At 42.4% G+C, this 20,515-nt stretch overlaps 1 protein-coding gene across 1 annotated transcript in view; it reads right to left on the reverse strand.

Moving 5' to 3' along the window:
• Positions 1 to 2,941: 2,941 nt before the first annotated feature.
• The window catches only part of GGT5 (gamma-glutamyltransferase 5), a 132,194-nt gene continuing 114,620 nt past the window's right edge, over positions 2,942 to 20,515 (reverse strand). Inside the window, exons 11-12 of the mRNA XM_056531023.1 lie at positions 17,383 to 17,493; positions 2,942 to 4,893 (exon numbers count right to left, since the gene is read on the reverse strand). Coding sequence (XP_056386998.1) covers positions 4,747 to 4,893; positions 17,383 to 17,493 — 258 coding nt within the window. The 3' untranslated portion in view covers positions 2,942 to 4,746. The remainder of the gene's footprint in view (positions 4,894 to 17,382; positions 17,494 to 20,515) is intronic.

Genomic DNA, 20,515 nt, shown 5'->3' on the forward strand with positions numbered 1-20,515 from the left:
TGCTTTTGATAAAGTGGGACACCACGAAATGCGTCAAGCTTGAGCCCTGCTTCATTTGTACATGCCTGTACTGCACTTTTAAAAGAAGATAATAAAATTTGTGATTTTACTACACCTGTCAAGTGCTGGATTTCTCCTTGTCTGTATCCTGCCATGCAGATTCCCCCCCCCCCCCCTTCTCGTCCCATTGTGGTGGGCATAGGCTGGTATGGTGAAAATGTAGGTGAATGGGTGGATGGATATCTGCAATCCCTCACTAAAATTACCTTGTCACTTATTAGGAACACTAAACATCTTTTAGGTGTTTTTGATACCAAATCCTGGACTGACGAGCTTAAGTGGGAGCTTAAGTGGGGCAAGTGTGATGTCACTGCCCTTTACTCTTCCATTCCTATGGGAGAGGGCTGATCAGCACTACGATATTTTTTGGAATACTATAGTAAATACTCACCTTCTCTGAAAGAATTTTATTCATGGCTGTGGAATTCCTACTGACTAATAATTTTTTTGTATTTGACGGACAATTCTATTTGCAAATGAGGGGGGCCTCTATGGGGCTAAATACTCCCCCTCATTTGCAAATATTTTTATGTCCGTCTTTGAAGAAAAATATATTTTTACTTTATCTAATCCATTTTTTCTTGATTTGCACTGGGTAGGACGCTATATTGATGATATGGTGGTGATTTGGAGAGGTGAAAAAATGGATTTAATGCTTTCATTGAATATCTAAATCACAATGCCATGAACCTGAGTTTTACATCATGTTATGGACCTGAGGAAATTCCATTTCTTCACATGATCCTCGTGAGCCAAAATGGATCCATAGTAGTTAAACCTTACAGGAAACCCATAGCAGGCAATACAATTTTGCTGAAAAAGTTGTGCCACCCTAAACATGTCACTAACAATATCTCCTATGGAGAATTCTATAGATTAAGAAGGAATTGCTCTGATGTCGATACGTTTAATAATGAAGCTAAAAAACTCACTGATCGTCTTCTCCAATGGGGCTAATGTAAACAGAACATTGAACATGCCATGATTAGAGCCCTGTCTATAAATTGACAGGACCTTATTTCTGGCAAAAAAAAGATAAATGTAAACAAAAAGAAAATGAAACTTTTTTCGTTACACTTTACAGTAGACAATTCCAGCAAATCAAACGTATCATACAACACCACATTCCCATTTTAGAACAAGATAGTATTTTGAAACAAATAGTAAATGAAGGAATAATGTGTGTATCCAAACTGTTCCGAACGCTGGAGCCGGGAGCTTGTGACGTCAATGCCCCGCCTCCTCATGACGCGCATCAGAAGGCACATTTCGGACATCTCCAACAACGCTGTTGGAGTGTCAGTTCTAATGCGACATTTCAGAGAATGTCATGGAGGTGACACTACAAGCTTGGAAATACAGGGTATTGAAAAAGTTTTTCTGCTCAAAAGGGGGGTGACTTCCACAAAACATTTTTGAATAGGAAAAGTTTTTGGATTTTTGTTTTGGGGAGCAGACAGCCAGATGGCCTTAATTTACATCATGACTTAATCCTCACATATTGAATATAGATTTAACTCCACTGAACCCATTCTTTCTAGATATGCCGAAATATTGAGAAAAATTAAAAAAAAAAAAAGGAAAACAAGCTAAAAATTTTTTTTAACCCAGTTCACACTTGCGTTTTCCCATTTTTCATATGTGATTTCAGTTCTACTTGCTAACCTAACTTGATATTGTCCATACACCTTAGACATGATTATATATACCCTGAGACCTCATGTATTTTATATCCATACTTGAGTTGTTTTTATCTTCAGTTTTTTCATCTTTATTATGTGAGGTTGTGATCAGTGTAGGGGTTAATGTTAACCCTTTGATTTCATGAGTGGTGATGCACCCGTGTTATCCTTTGTTCTAATTGTGTGCTTCCGGCTGATTATTATCAGCTACAGACGTACCCTATTTTCACATCATGCATAACGCTGGCAGTATGCTTTTGATAAAGTGGGACACCACGAAACACGTCAAGCTTGAGTCCTGCTTCATTTGTACATGCCTGTACTGCACTTTTAAAAGAAGATAATAAAGTTTGTGATTTTACTCCACCTGTCAAGTGCTGGATTTCTCCTTGTCCGTATATTTTTTCTTATTTTACAATACTGATTTGTAAGCTAGTAGAGGACTTCTCTGACTTTTTCTACTCAAGTGTAATAAGCCAATCCATAATTATGTCCAGGGCTCAATAGCAAATACAAATATTACTGTGAAGTACATTTTAACTCTGTAGAATAACCAAATACCCCCATGAAGCAACAACACACCTCCCCAGCAGTGCTATATACCAGTGTAAAACAGAATTCCTCCACAGTAGCAGTGCATACCACAATGCAACACAAAATACCTCCCAATAAGCACCAAAAGCACAAAGCAGCACAATATACCTTCTATGCAGACCCATGTTTAATTTATTTTCTGCCTGGAAGCATAGAAGAGACAGAAGTTAGAATAAACCCCACTTCTGGGACCTGCACTTAAAGGTGTTTTCCAGAACAAACAGTTAATTTACTTATCTTCCCAGGCTCCCTATGAGAGTAATGAACACTTTAACTCACCTTCCACCGCTCCCTTGTAGCTCTGGTATCGGGGCATCCCATTCATGGCCAGTGACACAGCTTTCCCCCCGAGCTGCAGAGCATAGTGTCTACAACCGAGGGAACCGACACCACTTCTCACTAATAACTTCCTGAGGCAGGACACCACGACAGCCAGTAATTGGTGGAGCGGTGTTGTGATGTCTTCAGCTCTGGCTGGCTACACTGATGCAGACTGTCAGTGGAGACAGGCCAGATATGGGGCAGCCAGATCCCTGATCGCTAAGCTATGAAGAAGCGTAAAAAGGTGAGTTAAAGTGTTTATTATTTTTGTAGGCAGCCTGGGAACAATAGTAAATTAACAGTTTCCACTGGACAACCCCTTTAAATTTTTACATATGTGTTTGAAATTGACAGTGGCCTCCCAGCTAAAATGCCCTAAGTCTTTGGTACACTTTACAGAGTTAGCATAACCAAACAGACTAATTCAGTGCTGCAGCTGGTTAGTGCTTATACAGCCAAGTATGGGTTATGATAGACAGCTTGCACTTTTACAGTTCTAGGGTCTCTTTAATAATTTTGTTTTGAAGAAAAAAAACATCAGTAACAAGGATGATGTACGGATGTAAATTAAAGAATTGAGTTTCCATGCTTCACTGACTTTTATGAGTAATGGTGACATTTTAAAAATAAGGAATGGATGTAAAAATACAGTTTTATAGACATATGAATGTACGATAGCATAAAATATCATTGCCTCTACACCTGGTGCATGATCACATTCTTGACTTCTTCTATGTAGCCCTTTCACTTCCATGTAGCCTTGTCTCCTCTCTGCTTCTGACCAGCCGCCATATTAATTTTCAGATTTCAAGCTGCTATCTACAGTATCCCTCTGTGCATTTCTATCAATCCTATGATGTATTACTACAGTATTGCATGGGTAGCTGCTGGAGCCAGTACCATCTCTGTCAGCTGGCTGGACACTGAAATAATTCTCCCATCTACAGTGAAAGAACACATTATTTGATCCCCTGCAGTGTGAGAGACAGAATAACAAGAAAAATCATGGGTGATTGTGGCATTTATATGACAAATTGATAGCTGCCATGTGTGTCGGAGGTTTAATCGGCACCCCTGCAATGCGATCACAGGGTGCCGATTGGTTAAAATGACAGCAGGAAGCCTTTATCAAGGCCTTTAACATGCCTGCCATGTTAAGTCTACTAATACAACCTTAGGAATGCTGTGCTAGCAAGGCACTGCTTATGTAAATCAGCACAATGGTAAAAAAAAAGGGGGGCTTAAATGCTGCTCTAATATATGTAATATTTTATATTCCTCATAAGCTACATTCTTTGTATTACCAATAGGTGAATGCTTAACTTCAAACTGATTTTTTTGAGAATAGGCTTCCCTGTCACTGCTGCCTAATATAAAGTACAACTACATAAAAATATGGTACAATAAAATAGTTTAAATGTCAGAATGTTGAACCAGTACTGTAAACACTTGATAATATAAATAAGACCACTGGAGGTATCACAAATATATCACAGAAAATATAAGCACCAGCTCTTTAAAACATTGATCTGTATCTAGCTGTTGATTCCCACTATATAAAACAATCACATTTTATTTGTAATCGATTAAAAAGGTTATCCAGCTAATAAAATATATCCCCTAACCACAAAATAGGGGATAAGTGTCTGGTTGCAGGGGGAGGGGGCAGTGATCGGACCCTCTGCAAGCTCCAAGATGGGGCACATCTCTTATCACGTAGTGATCCGGCACGCACCTTCCTAGATTTACTAGTCTCGACAGTAGACGGCCCACTCAATTAATTTTGATTAATTGAGTGGGCCGTCACTAACGAGACTAGATCGTCTTGGAAGGTGGGGGCCACAACACTTAGTGGTAAGAGACGGCCCTCTTCTGGAGATTTAAAGTGGAGGGGTCCCAGCTGTCAGACATTTATCCCCTATCCTGTGGATAGGGGATATATTTTATTAGCTCGATAACCATTTCAACTTTGATCTTGTAATATTTGGATATCCTTTGTGTTCTCATTGGAACCTCTAACCAAAGGTGGTAAAATCCACCATTAATTCTGCTTGCAATGTGCAGTCATAAAAGTCTTGCATGTATTGTATTAATAGCCTGCAGCTTTTCCTAATTTCCTAGTGTCTGAGTAGGGAAATAAACAGCTTTTGTCTTTGTAAATCCCTTGGACCACATTAAGTGCAAACTTAGCTTCAGTAGTGTTATGTTTTTTATCCTTGAGCCCCTTCTGTATTGTCTGTAAGAGATAAAAGAACATAGGTATGATCAATAGATGGACAAGATATCTATAAAGATACAGTAGATACATAAATAGATAGTCTACATGGCCAAAAGTACATTCTTCATTATTGAGTTTAGGTGTTTCAGTAATGATCAGAAAATCCTACCTAGCAAAACAGTGTCACATTTTAAGTCGCATAAGTTAGAGATGGGCGAATTGAATTGGAGGAATCCGAATTCATTCCAAATTTTATTGAAAATTTGATTCGGAACGGATCCGAATTTCTACATGATTCGTTATAACAAATCGCTTCATTAACTCTAAAATGCCGGCTACACGTGTGAGGACAAGGGGCAAGTAATTCTGGGAAGGTGGGTAGGAGGGATCACCCTGAATCACATGGTGGCATGCGGCCTATCAGCAGCCAGCCCTGTGATGTCACAGCCCTATATATTCTGCTGCCATTTCTGGGACTTTTTACACAGAGAGCAGACACAGTGTGTTTCTGACAACACAGAATCAGATCTTTACAGCAGTAAATCCATTCACCACAAGCCTGCATCACTGCAGGCAGGCAGACAGGCAGAGATAGTTCAGAGTGAGAGAGAGAGTACGCTTATTTCTGGTGCAACGTTTTTGGGGCATATTATTTCGAACATAAGTGAAATATATACGCACACAGCATTTCTAAATTTTTTCTGGTTAAAGCTAATAGAGGGCAGTTAGTGTAAAAGCACAAAAAGACTTTGCACTAGATTGTATAGCTTATTTCTGGTGCAACCGTACTATTATCCGCAAATAAGTGAAACATATACGCTCTCAGCAGTTCTACATTTTTTCTGGTTAAAGTTCATAGGTGGAAGTTAGTGTAAAAGCACTAAAGGACTAACTCACTAGATTTTTACACTTATTTCTGGTGCAACCGTACTGGGGCGTATTATCCACAAATAAGTGAAATATATACGCACTCAGCAGTTCTACAAGTATGTCAGGCAGAGAAGTGCCAGACCGTGCACAGATGAGTGGCAGAGGCCTAAATTCATCAGGCGCAGGCAGAGGTCGCAGCACACTAGGGGCGTGTGATAGCAGGAGTTGCAGCGAGTGGTCTGAGCTCCCGGTAACAGCTAGCAGTCATGTCTCGACCAGTAACCCATCTGCCATCATTGATTGGTTAACATGGTCATCCACTTCATCCCAAGTTACTTCTGACAACCCCAGTCAACAGTCAGTGGGTTCCTCAGACTCAACCCTTAGTTGGCATGACCGGGGAGCAGTCCCTGTCCTCCAACCGCCTCTGTCCCATGCTGTTCCCTCCTCAAAAGAAGTATTGTTTGCTGTGGGCTCAGCTCCACTATACAGCGAGGACGATCTACTAGAGGACAGTCAGCAGCTTCTGCCCAGCCAAGAAGTGGAGGAGACATCCACTGCTTTCTCCGCTAGGCAGGCAAGTAGTGATGAGGAGAGTTGCGTGGGAGGTGGTGTTGCGAGCGTTCAGTCTACTGAAACAGACACTGTTGAGGATGACACCAGTGACGTGCAGACACAACTCGATGATGATGAAGCCAATCACACTTGGGAGTTGGGTGCAGAAGGGGCTTCATCATCATCAGGAGAAGAGGGTTGCAGGTTGCCCATGAGGCAGCAGCTGAGCCAGCAAGGTGGTAGCATGGTTGGGAGTCAGCATGGTGGCAGAAGTGGAGAGTATGGAGCCAAACGTGCCTGGGGTAGACCACCTGCTTCGCGGAAACCTACCTACCGAGGAAGAGGAGGAGGAGGGGGACAGTGGAGCCCAGGCAATGTGTAGCAAAATGGGTGGTTTTTATACTCATCTGACAGGAGAGGAGGAGCAGGAACAGCCAGAGGAGCTATAGGGTGATGAGGAAGACGAGACAGAGGACCGAGACACACCATGGCAGTATGCAGTGGAGATGGAGACAGGGAGTCCCTCCGAGTCACTTGCACAAATGGCATGATGCATGCTCACTTGCTTGTGTAGTGACTGACGAATTGTCACCATTCGGCAGCAGAGTGACTTCTGGCTCTCCACCTTGTTGGACCATCACTTCCGGCACAAAATAGGGGCCTTTTTTACACCCACTGAAAGGGAGGACAAACTGACCTACTACAGAGACATCCTACGTAGTCAGTTGGCCAATGTCTATCTGCACCATCGTCCATCTTCTCGCAGGTCTAACTGGGGGGGCTCTCTGCACTCACGTTCCACTACCATGGCTGCTGGGGAGGGGTGGGGTGGCAGGAGCAGTACCAGCTCCATCAGCAGCAGTCTGAGTCTACAGCCACGGATAAGTAGCTTTCTTCAACCGCATAGTGAAGCAAGTAATCAGCAGCAGGTAGACCTTGAGCAGGACATGAACCAGTGGGTGGTGGCATACTTGGACATGACCCCGTCAACCCAGATTGAAGATCCACTGGACCAAAAATGTGGAGAGACTGACCTTTGTCAAGATGAATCAGGCTTGGATCAGCCAGGATTTCTATCCACCAATGCCTAATGCATCATACTAGATTAACCATGGTGCCATACCAACATTTTACAAATATGGCTACAGCAAAAATTATTTAAGGTGCTATTCCCCCCCAATTACAGTAATTCCTCCGCATCAGACCACAAGTAATTATTGAGGATACGCATTAGCTAAAACTTAACTTTTAATAATATTCTCACGATAAAATATATGGACCCAAATTTTTTTTTAAATCAAGCAAAAGGAAAAGTGTGCAAAAAAACTCTGTGCCACCTACACCAAGTATTGGTGTGATGCAAAAACCTCTAAAAGGTGGAAGGGAACAACATATGGTCCATTGTAACAGGTGGGGGTCAAAATTGACCCTGTAAGGCCCTACTCTCGCCCTATTAATTCACTTCTTGGCAAGTGTTACTCACCCTAAAAAGGGCAGCCCCACACAGGAACCTCTCCCTATTTCCACCTAAAAACCCTGTTATTTCCCAGGGTTTTTGGGTGGAAATAGGGAGAGGTTCTTGTGTGGGGGTGACCCTTTTTAGGGCAAGTGATACTTGCCAAGAACGGAATTAATAGGGCGGGAGTAGGGCCTTACAGGGTCAGTTTTTACCCCCACCTGTTACAATGGACCAGACGTTATTCCCTTCCACCTTTTAGAGGTTTTTGCATCACATCAATACTTGGTGTAGGAGGCACATGGTGTTTTTTGCACATCTTTCCTTTTGGTTGATTATAAGATATTTTTCGGTCCATATATTTTATCCTAAGAATATTATTAAAAGTTAAGTTTTAGCTTATGCATATCCCCAGTACTTACTTGTGCTCACCAACACTTTGACAAAAGACCATTTTCTTCTGCCTACCTGCCTCAGCTACTATTCTGATCATGCCATCCACCTGATGCCACAAATCTGATGCCAAGTGCTCCTTCTTTCACCCACCTTCATCAGCGAGTACTGGTATTGCCACCCACCACCCCACTCTGTCACCAGGCCACGTCATTGTTCCGCCATATGGTCTCCTCATGCTGCTGCCACCTCCAGGCTGTGTCATTCTGCCACCATATGGTATCCTCATGCTGATTCCACCTCCAGGCGCTGTCATTGTGCCGCTCTGCGGCCCACATAGGCCGCCGCCACCTCCAGGCTGTGTCATTCTGCCACCATATGGTCTCCTAATTCTGCCACCACCTCCAGGCTGTGTCATTCTGCTGCCATATGGTCTCCTCATGCTGCTGCCACCTACAGGCTGTGTCATTCTTCCACCATATGGTCTCCTAATGCTGCCACCACCTCCAGGCTGTGTCATTCTGCCGCCATATGGTCTCCTCATGCTGATGCCATCTCCAGGCTCTGTCATTGTGCCGCTCTACGGCCTACATAGGCTGCCGCCATCTCCAGGTGGTATCATTCTGCCACCAGATGGTCTCATCATGCTGCCGCCCCCTCCATGCTGTGTCATCCTGCCGCCATATGGTCTTCTCATGCTGCCGCTGCCTCCAGGCTGTGTCATTCTGCCGCCATATGGTTTCCTCATGCTGATGCCACCTCCAGGCTCTGTCATTGTGCCGCTCTGCGGTCTACATAGGCTACCGCCACCTCCAGGCTCTGTCATTGTGCCGCTCTGCGGCCTACATAAGCTGCCGCCACCTCCAGGCTGCGTCATTGTGCCGCCATATGGTCTCCCCATGCTGCTGCCACCTCCAGGCTGTGTCATTCTGCCACCATATGGTCTCCCTATGCTGATGCCACCTCCAGGCGCTGTCATTGTGCCGCTCTGCGGCCCACATAGGCCGCCGCCACCTCCAGGCTGTGTCATTCTGCCACCATACCGTCTCCTCATGCTGCTGCCACCTACAGGCTGTGTCATTCTTCCACCATATGGTCTCCTAATGCTGCCGCCACCTCCAGGCTGTGTCATTCTGCCTCCATATGGTCTTCTCATGCTGCCGCCACCTTCAGGCTGTGTCATTCTGCCGCGATATGGTCTCCTCATGCTGCCGACACCTCCAGGCTGTGTTATTCTGCCACCATATGGTCTATTTATGCTGATGCCACCTCCAGGCTCTGTCATTGTGCCACTCTGTGGCCTACATAGTCTGCCGCCATCTCCAGGCTGTGTCATTCTGCCACCATATCATTTCCTCATGCTGCCTCCACCTACAGGCTGTGTCATTCTGCCACCATATGGTCTCCTCATTCTGCCCCCACCTCCTGGCTGTGTTATTCTGCTGCCATATGGTCTCCTCATGCTGATGCCACCTCCAGGCTCTGTCATTGTGCCACTCTGTGGCCTACATAGGCTGCCGCCACTTCCAGGCTTTGTCATTCTGCTGCCATATGGTCTCCTCATGCTGCCGCCACCTCCAGGCTGTGTTATTCTGCCACCATATGGTCTCCTCCTGCTGCTGCCGCCTCCAGGCTGTGTCATTCTGCCACAATATGGTCTCCTCATGCTGATGCCATCTCCAGGCTCTGTCCCTGTGCCGGTCTGCGGCCTACATAGGCTGCCACCAACTCCAGGCTCTGTCTCTGTGCCGCTCTGCGGACTACATAGGTTGCTGCCACCTCCACGCTCTATCATTGTGCCGCTCTGTGGCCTACATAGGCTGCTGCCACCCCCAGGCTGTGTCCTTCTGCTGCCACATGGTCTCCTCATGCTGCCGCCATCTCCAGGCTGTGTCATTCTTCCGTCAATTGGTCTTTTCATGCTGCTGCCCCCTCCAGGCTGTGTCATTCTGTTGCCATATGGTCTCCTCATGCTGATGCCACCTCCAGGCTCAGTCATTGTGTTGCTCTGCAGCAGTGATTCTAATAGCGATGCCGGTAATCTGCATGTCATCCCGAATAACAGTATTATTTCACTACCCCAGCACACTCCCTATGCGTGTTACGGCAAGGCAAAAGTTCTCTACACCCCTATTGAGGCTCTATGTAGCCAGGAAATAGTTTTTAATAGAGATTTGCCACAAATAAATTCGGATTGAAACAAATTTTTTCAGAAAATTCGACAAAACAGCCAAATCGAATTTTAGAAAAATTCGCTCATCTCTACACATCATGTAACAGTTTTGTGGGAGCAAATTGCCTAACAGATGTGGGCATTTAAAATAGTAAATTTGCCACATAATTTAACAAGGTAGCAGAATCTTCAAAAAGCTCCTAAAGGTGGATGGTATGGATGGAGCATTATTTTATTGATCAATTAATAAAGATAGATTTAAAATGAATTAATAGAAATTTTACTTAATATAATAAAACTGTGACATGAATGCAAACCTAGGCAAATGTACTATATTTGTAACCCCTTAAGGACACATGACGTACTGGAACTTCATGTGTCCGCTCCCGGGTCGGCCGGGACCCGTGGCTAATAGCGCGCGGCATTGATCACGGTGCCGCGCCCTATTAACCCTTTAGACGCGGCATTCATAGTTGAACGCCGCGTCTAAAGTGAAAGTGAAAGTATGCCGGTTAGCTCAGTGGGCTGTTCAGGATAGCTGTTCAGGAAAGCTTATGTTCCTCCACGTCTTCGCCTCCAGACTCTCAAATGGGGTCATTCCTCCCATCTGACTGGTCATTCTGGAATCAAAAAGTCCATACAGTTAATTGCCAAACACTATTGGTGGTCTTCCCTGGAGAAAGATGTGACCGATTTCGTACGGGCCTGTACAGTGTGTGCACGTGACAAAACTCCACGCCAGAAGCCTGCTGGTCTTCTCCTTCCTCTGCCTGTGCCTGAACAGCCATGGTCCCATATAACTATGGACTTCATCACTGACCTACCTTCATCTCATGGCAACACTGTCATTTGGGTGGTCGTTGATCGTTTTTCCAAAATGGCTAATTTTGGCCCGCTTCCAGGTCTTCCTTCTGCGCCACAATTGGCGAAACAATTTTTTCTGCAAATTTTTCATCTCCACGGGCTTCCCACGCATATCGTCTCTGATAGAGGCAATCAATTTGTCTCTAAATTTTGGAGAGCACTCTGCAGTCAATTAAGAATCAAATAACTTTTTTCTTCTGCTTATCATCCTCAATCCAATGGACAAGTGGAAAGAGTGAACCAGATTCTTGGTGACTACCTGTGACATTTTGTCTCCTCCCGTCAAGATGATTGGGTCGACCTTCTGCCCTGGGCTGAATTCTCGTACAATTTAAAAAATTCTGAGTCTTCCTCCAAATCTTCATTTTTTGTGGTGTACGGCCGTCATCCGCTTCCCCCCCTCCCCATTCCCACTTCATCTGGAGTTCCTGCCATAGATGAATTTCCTTCTCCTCTATCTGGAAGGAAACTCAAAAGTCGCTCTTACTGGCCTCATCTCGCATGAAGAGACATGCTGATAAAAAGAGAAGAATTCCTCCTGTCTTTGCCCCCGGCAACAAAGTGTGGCTCTCTGCCAAATACATCCGTTTCCATGTCCCTAGCTACAAGCTTGGTCCTCGGTCCCTCGGGCCATTTAAAATCAAAAATCAACTCAATTCTGTCTCCTACAAACTCCATCTTCCTTCTTCTCTTTGTATTCCCAACTCTTTCCATGTTTCTCTTCTCAAACCTCTCATACTTAACTGCTATTCTCCCAAGGTCACTGTTCCTGCTCCTGTCTCTGGATCCTCTGATGTCTTCTCTGTGAAAGAGATCCTCGCCTCCAAGTTTATCCGAGGTAAAAGATTTTTTCTTATTGATTGGGAGAGTTGTGGAGCCGAAGAGAGGTCTTGGGAACCCGAGGCCAATATCCTTGACAAGGAACTCATTTGTAAATTTCTGGGTTCCAAAAAGAGGGGGAGAACCATGGTGGGGGGGGGGGGTACTGTAACGCCGAGCACTCTGGGTCCCGCTGCCTTCCCGGAGCACTCGCGGTGGCCCTTTGTATGCAGCGCTCCGGTCAGTGCCGCTGACCTCAAGCGCTGCTCCTCGGTCAGCGGGACAGGACGTGCCCGCTCACGGATCGCGTCCCATGTCACTTACCGCACGCCTGCTGCTGGTTCTTCCCGGCGAACGCGGCCCTGCTCCCTAGGGCGTGCGCACCGGCTTACTAAGATTTGAAGGGCCAGTGCACCACTAATTGGTGCCTGGTCCAATCTGTGTAAATGTATAAAAAGCCACTCCCCCTTCCTGTCCTTACCGTATCTTGTTGCCCTAGTGCCCTGAGAAAGCATTTTGTATGAATCCCTAGCCTTAGTATCCAGACCCTTTGTTGTTGCCCCTGACTACGAACCATTGCCACCTGCCCTGACCGTCTGCTTCGTCTGACCTTGCTTTTGCCTTGTCCTTGTGTACCACGCCAGTCTCAGCTGCCAGAGATGTCGAGTCGCTATCAGGGGATACGACCTGGGAGTTACCGCCGCAGCAAGTCCATCCCGCTTTGCGGCGGGCTCTGGTGAAAACCAGTAACTCCTTAGAACCGATCCCCCAGTACGGCCCACGTCATCACCTCTCTGGCACAGAGGATCCACCTCCAGTATCCTCACCAGCCGCCAGCCCAGACCCTGACAATATTTATCCACTGATAAATATTATCAAATATTTGTCATTCAAAATAATTATTTTTAGACAGGAAAGTTGACATCACATATAGTTTTTAAAATATTGCTGCAATCGTACGATGATACAATGGGCTAGACATCATTCCTAATACGTATTAATGAACCATAAAGAGCACTCCTGGGAAAAATATCACCAAAAATTCATAACAGGTAAGCTCCGGCTGCTAATGGGGACTCACTGATAATGGCGGATATCAGCAATCATTAGCCAGCTAAAGCATCTGCGGGACTTATCAGACCACCCATGGTGCAATTGCGGGGGTCTGATGAATCAAGATGGCCACAGAAGGTTCACTTACCTGCTCTTAGTCGTCTGCATTGATCTTCTCCTCTGGTCGGCCTTCTAGCAGACCAGAGAAGGAAGGTGGCCGCGGATTGCGGGCTAAAACTGGTGCAGTCGGTGCTCTTCTCCGGTGAGATGGATTGCTTCTCTCAGTCACAAAGGAAGGCAAGCGGTAGGTATTCCAAAAATTTTTATTTTATTACATAAAAGCACAATGTGAAGCAGGTACCAAAATTGACGATGCGTTCCGAGGGGCGTGACCCCCTCTTCGTCAGGTCAGATAATTGGACAGCAGAAAATGATGAAATTTATGCAGGAAAAGGCCTCGAAAATCCAAGAAATTTTTAAATAGTATACAAATGCATGTAACCAAAAGTATATATATTAACATCATGTTTTTAAATAAATAAAAGACATTCTAAAATATATATTATTTCTAGCATTTTTCTTTCTGAGAACCACCGTTGAAAGAGCACTATTTTGAATGCTCAGCTGGTCTAATAATCTAGTCTATTGTTAAATAGAGGGAGTGAATTAACAGATGTGTTTGTTGCAGCGGAGCCTGTTCGGGCACATAGTGCTATGGGAGACCGTATGTTTAAGGTAATCTCTCAAATAGATAAATAATTTAAAAGGGAAATTAATGTGCTACGTATGTATAATGATGCAATGTGACCTTTTTTTTTTTTTTGCCAATAAGTACAGAAAAATATTATATTTATATTTCAGATTTTTCCATTGCCTTATATAAGATTCACTAGCAGTGAAAAAAGAAAAATGTATTTTAACCGCTTGCATCGGTGGATTGTGGCTATGTTTGTTAATATACCTGTGGACAACATCTGATATTTTATGTTTCTATATTCCTATACACACTTGTAATATACTAAAACAACATGTACGGAATGCTGTGGAAGAAGGTCACATTGCATCATTATACATACGAAGCACCTTAATTTCCCTTTTAAATTATTTATCTATTTGAGAGATTACCTTAAACATACGGTCTCCCATAGCACTATGTGCCCGAACGGGCTCCGCTGCAAAATACACAGCTGTTAAACAGTTAGACATTAGGTCTATCTGATATAATTGGAATTCACTCCCTCTATTTAACAATAGACTAGATTATCAGACCAGCTGAGCGTTCAAAATAGCACTCTTTCAATGGTGGTTCTAAGAAAGAAAAATGCTAGAAATAATATATATTTTAAAATATATTTTATTAATTTAAAAACATGATGTTAATATATCATATCTGAGAGAAGCAATCCATCTCACCGGAGAAGAGCACCGACTGCACCGGTTTTAGCCCGCAATCCGCGGCCACCTTCCTTCTATGCTCCTGACCGTCCTGGAGGTTTCCAGGATGAAGTGGTGCCGGCAGCACTCCCGGGTCCCAACTTAAGGCTATCCGCCTACTGCTACCTTTTGTTGCCAAGGGTAACGGCATATGTTTGCGCCTGTATTTCTGCTTCCTTTTTATATTATTCTTCTGCTTCTAGCAGACCAGATAAGTAGATCACCAATAACACTGATCAGTGCTATGTCCACAGTAAATTCAATCAAAAGATTGCAATAAATAGTCCCAATAAATAAAATAAATAGTCTGGATAAAATTTCCAATAAATAAAATAAATAAACAAACATATTTGATATCCATGTATGTGGGAATGTCTGAACTATTAATATATAATGTTAATGATCCTGTATGGTGAACAGTGTAAAGGTTAAAAAAACTAAACAATAAGTCCAAAATTGCTGCTATTCGGTCACATAACATCCCAGAAAAACAAAAGAATAAATATTTTAAAAGTCACATATATCAGTCAAACTGGACCATGACTGATAAATTTAGACACATTACATTTTTGCATGTTATATGCACCCTGTTCCAAATTACTATGCAAATTATATTTTTCTCATTTATCTAAACAATTGATGTAAATAACAGTCAGCATAATTCTCATGTTATCAACTATTAAGAGTACAATTAAAATTTTATTGAACAAACCTCCTAATGATAACAGTAATTTTTTTAAACATAAAAACTTACGATTCACTGTTCCAAATTATTTCACTTTAAAGATTATAAAGAACTGAAAGTTGTCATTTGTATTGTTTGCAGCATATTTACTGAAATCAAAAGCTATTTCAATCAAACTTTTCACCACATTTTAACTTTTTTAACATTTTAACAGGTCACGTTCCCTTTTAACATAGGACCTCTTGTTTGATAGCAGCTTCACAAGTCTTGTATACATTGAACTTATGAGTTCTTGGACAGTTTCTGCTTGAATTTCTTTGCAAGATGTCAGAATAGCCTCCCAAAGCTGCTGTTTGGATGTAAACACTCTCCTTATCCACTATTTGTTGACTCATTGGCCCTCATTCACTTAGAAAATCGGGTTGTAAGTCTATCTTGCTTTCTTACCCGACTGCTTTTTTCCCCTGTTATTTATTATTATGTCGCATCCTGTTTGTCGCACTGGGTTTTGTTGGTTTTGGTTTCCAACTCCTCTGAGTTGTCAGGAAAAAATCCACAACAATTCAACAAATTCGGTTGGAAACCTTTATAAATACGTGAGAAAGCTCAGAAATGTCGGGTTACGCCCCTTTTTCGGGTTTGGGAGAATCCACATCGGGTCCGTCGGGAAAAAATGTTGCATCATGTCGCAGACTGGCGCACGATGTCCGCGACATGGCGCAGACAAAGATGCGCCAAAAAAAACAGACAAAACAAGTCGGGTTTAGAATAGTAAATGAGGGCCATTGTCTTAAACCTTTGGATATTAAAGGGGTACTCTGGTGGAAAATAATTTTTTTTAAATCAACTGGTGCCAGAAAGTTAAACAGATGGGTAAATTACTTCTATTTAAAAAGCTTAATCCTTCCAGTACTTATCAGCTGCTGTTTGATCCAGAGGAAGTTGAGTTCTTCTCTTCTGTCTGACCACAGTGCTCTCTGCTGACACCTCTGCTGTCCATGTCAGGAACTGTCCAGAGCAGGAGCAAATCCCCATAGAAAACATCTCCTGCTCCTGGCAGTTCCTGACATGGACAGATGTGTCAGGAACAGAAAAGAAGAACTCAACTTCCTCTGTATCATACAGCAGATGGTAAGTACTGGAAGGATTAAAGGGGTCCTCCGGTGAAAACCTTTTTTCTTTTAAATCAACTGGTGCCAGAAAGTTAAACAGATTTGTAAATTACTTCTATTAAAAAATCTTAATCCTTCCTGTACTTATTAGCTGCTTAATGCTACAGAGGAAATTCTTTCCTTTTTGGAATTCTCTCTGATAACATCACGAGCACAGTGCTCTTTGCTGACATCATTATAATAATAATAATAACTCTTTATTTATTGTTGTTCTTAGTGGGATTTGAACCCAAGGCCTCAGCACTGCAAGGCAGCAGTGCTAAGCACTGAGCCACCATGCTGCCCTTAGCATACATCTGCTATGAACGGTTGCTAAAATGGACAGAGATGTCAGCAGAGAGCACTGTGCTCGTGATGTCATCAGTGTTCCAAAAATAAAGGAATTTCCTCTGTAGCATTCAGCAGCTAATAAGTACTGGAAGGATTAAGATTTTTTAATAGAAGTAATTTACAAATCTGTTTAACTTTCTGGCACCAGTTTATTTAAAAGAAAAAAGGTTTTCACCGGAGTACCCCTTTAAGATTTTAAAATAGAAGTAATTTACAAAGCTGTTTAACTTTCTGGCACCAGTTGATTTTAAAAAAATCATGTTTTACACCAGAGTTCCCCTTTAAGAGATGAGTTAAAGGGGTTATCCAGTGGGGAGGCATCCTAATTATTCCTTATGTGTAGGATATTAAAAAATAAACCTCTTCTTACCTTCAGCGCTCCCGCATTGCCTTGGGTGTCCTGCTGCAGTCCCCCTATGTGATCATTTTTGTAAGCTGCAGCGTGATGTGTCAGGCCTAGGTGCTTTCTGGGCCCGACATGTCATGCTGCAGTTCACAAATACGATTGTATCAGGGGACCGGAGCAGGACACCATGGGAGCGCTGGAGGTAGTTGGAAAAAAACAACCCCTCCTGCTGGATAATCCCTTTATTAGCTAGACAGCAAAAAAAAAAATAATAATAATAATAAATGAAAGGTAATGTTTATTAAGTACTGACTATTTCAAAATCTACCTTCATACAGTGTGATACTTGTTTCTTACCGTACTGAATGATTTCTCGAAATCCACTGTATTATCTAGTTGTACATGGAGAACAGGAGCTGAGATTGCTTCTTTCATGTTATAGCCAAACCACAACTTGTTTATAATAGCCTAAATAAAAATTGAGAGAGAGAGAGAGAAATTTGACTTGAAAAAGAAGAAAAACCACATGCAGTTATGACAATGGTGCTTTTGTATGGAAAAAAAACATTTTAGAGAGGAGGATACAGTACTATAATAGTGCTTCAGCCATTCACTCCCTCAATTAGTGATGGTCTCAAAGGTCAGAGCAATTCAAGCGACTTCATGTCCTTGTAAAGTGTTATCACTTCATATGATGGGGATATGATGGGACCCTGCAACTGTATAGGGGTAAAATTTTAAAATAATAAAACATTTAATAAAAAAAAAATAATATGGTATTATTATTTAGTGATTATGCAGTGGAAACATGTGGTCATGATGTGGTGGTATTCTTTGTCACCTTCATACTGGTAATAATGGGAATATTTGTCTGTATAGTCGGATTTATTCAGTAACATTCCAGTAACTATGTATGGTGATAATATTTCCTCCTTGTATATTGCTACTATTTGGTAGCTGTATTACTATTGTTTATTTATTTTAATTATTTTTCAACTTTTTATTAGGATTAGGATCCTAGTTATTTTATACTACAGATTATCTAACTGCATCCTTTTACGAAACTCACTTGATTGGGGGATATCAAATGTGGAAGGACACTATTTAATCTCCTTGCTAAAATGGAAGCCTATAGTTTTAGGTCTGTATTCAGCAGAGCGATTGGCCTAAAATGAGCTGGTTAATCAGGGGTTATCCCCTGTTTGGGGAGAGTTGCCATAGTTGTTTTCAACATTTCTGGGTGAAATGAACCCTGAGACATAGCTCTGTTAAATATCCTCCTCAGATATGGGACAAGGAGGGAACCATGCGTCTTATAATAATCATTCGATAGCCCATCAGGGCCTGGGGATTTGTGTTGCTTTAAAGACGCAATAGCTCCCCGGACTTCAACCTCAGTAATCCAAGCAGAGAGGTCAGTCAACTGATCTTTTGTAACCTGGGGCAGCCTCAACGCCTCTAAAAAGGAAGAGATGTCATGGTCCAGCGGCTGGCATGTAAGGGGTCATTTTTTAAGTTATATAGTCTGCTGTAGTAATCTGCCAAAACATTGGCTATACCCTTGGGATCTATAATTTGGTCTCTATTGCTATTGTAAATATAGGGGATATGAGATTTGGCTTGCTGTGATTTTAGCTGCCTGGCCAACAAGGCACCTGGTCTGCCGCCATGCCAATATTGAGACCCCCGAAGATGTCTTAAAGCCAGATCAAACTTACAGTATATGATTGTAAAGAGTGGAGCTTGGTCGTTAGTTCTGAAATTTGGCTTACCCTTTGTGGATCGAACTGGCATTTATTTAAATTATGTAACTCTGCCAGACGTTGCTGTATATCCAGAAGAGCCTTAGTAGATTGTTTATAAAGTGGCCTTTTACAGTTGCCTTATAGGCACACCACAGGGTAGTGTTGGACGCAGCACCATTATCATTAATGAAAAAGTATGTTTTCAACAACTCAACCGTTGCCGGCATAAACTCCTGATGATGCAGCACTTAAGTATTGAGATGGGGAATCATAGGAATGAGAGTAATGTTCTTGGAGTCTAAGAAAGATAGGACGGTGATCGGACCATGTAATAGTGCCAATGGACGTGGCCTCCACCAAATGCAAGTATTGCCTCTCTAAGAGGAAGAAGTCAATTCTAAAATAAGTGTGGTGCCTTGCAGAGAGGAACGTAAAATCCGATTCCACGGGATGCTGTGCTGTCAAGGGGTCTAGCATTTGGTGGCGGCTCAATGTCCTAGCGTATGGGGTCGGTTCTTGTCTTACTCCCAAGGAGGTGGAGTCCATGGATGGCCACACTGACATGTTAAAGTCCTCAACCATAATAATGGCTCCCTGTTTAACTTCTTGTACAGTTTTCAAGATCATCTTTAGAAACCCATGTTATTTAGTATTTTGGCTGTATAAGGATACCAAAGTGTATTGAATATTATTTAACTTGCATACCAAAATCGCATATCGCCTCAACTCATCTATTATTTGTTGAGAAATTGTGACAGCCACTGAGTCTCTGATAAAAATACATACCTCGCCATTCTTTCGTATTGCTGGGGAAGACACCACCACTGAAAATGATTTATGGTTCAAACAGGGGAGATCCTTCTGGTTTAAATGTGTCTCCTGTATGCAGTACACATCCATAGCATGTGTCTTAAATTCCTTATATAAGAATGATCGTTTATAAGGGGAGTTAAGCCTTTTAACATTCAGGGAAAGTATTTTATGAACCATAAGTCAATGCAATAATTTTTACTTGAAGTAGTAATAGAATATAAAAAAAAAACTGGCCGTGCACCCACCCAGCTTGGGGGCCGGCCGCATTATCCTGTCTGGAAGCAGCCAAATCATAGAGTAAGAAATACTTAATCTGTGGCAACAACATATAGAGTCACACAAGTACAAGAGGTAAAAAATAAAAGAGTTGGGAGAAAAAGCATATAAACAACACATTAGAATAGGAGACATAGCATTTATAATGAGTATCATTCCACCATTTAAGAATAGTGATTAATTCTTACAGACCAATAAACAAAGATAAAAAAATAAATAAAAAGAAAATCATATGGGCGTTCCTCACACGCCCAGTTTTGGGGACGTTGGACATCTTCCAACATTCTAAAATAAAAAGTAGAGAATTTGGCTGGTTCTCAAGGATTCTAAATCAGCAGTGAGAGAGAAACTGTATCTGATCTAGAAATGTGGCAGTGGAAAAAAGTAAGCTGAGAATGTGGATGTAGTCAATAAAGATAATGAGGATACAGTGTTATAGATGTATCAGGGAAAATAGTGTGGTGGGTGGTAATAATAGTATAGGTTTGTCAGTTATATAGGGGAATGGTTAAGAGTGTGGTAGTACAATATGTTGCAGAGTGGATCAACTGTTATATTGTTTAGTGTTGCAGAATAAATATGGATACAATGTTTTGAATGTATCAAGAAGAAAGTATGTGGTGAGTGATTGTAGCAGTATGAGTTTGTCAGTTATA

The sequence above is a fragment of the Hyla sarda genome, chromosome 1 (genome assembly GCF_029499605.1).
Source record: "Hyla sarda isolate aHylSar1 chromosome 1, aHylSar1.hap1, whole genome shotgun sequence".
In the NCBI taxonomy this organism is placed as follows: domain Eukaryota; kingdom Metazoa; phylum Chordata; class Amphibia; order Anura; family Hylidae; genus Hyla; species Hyla sarda.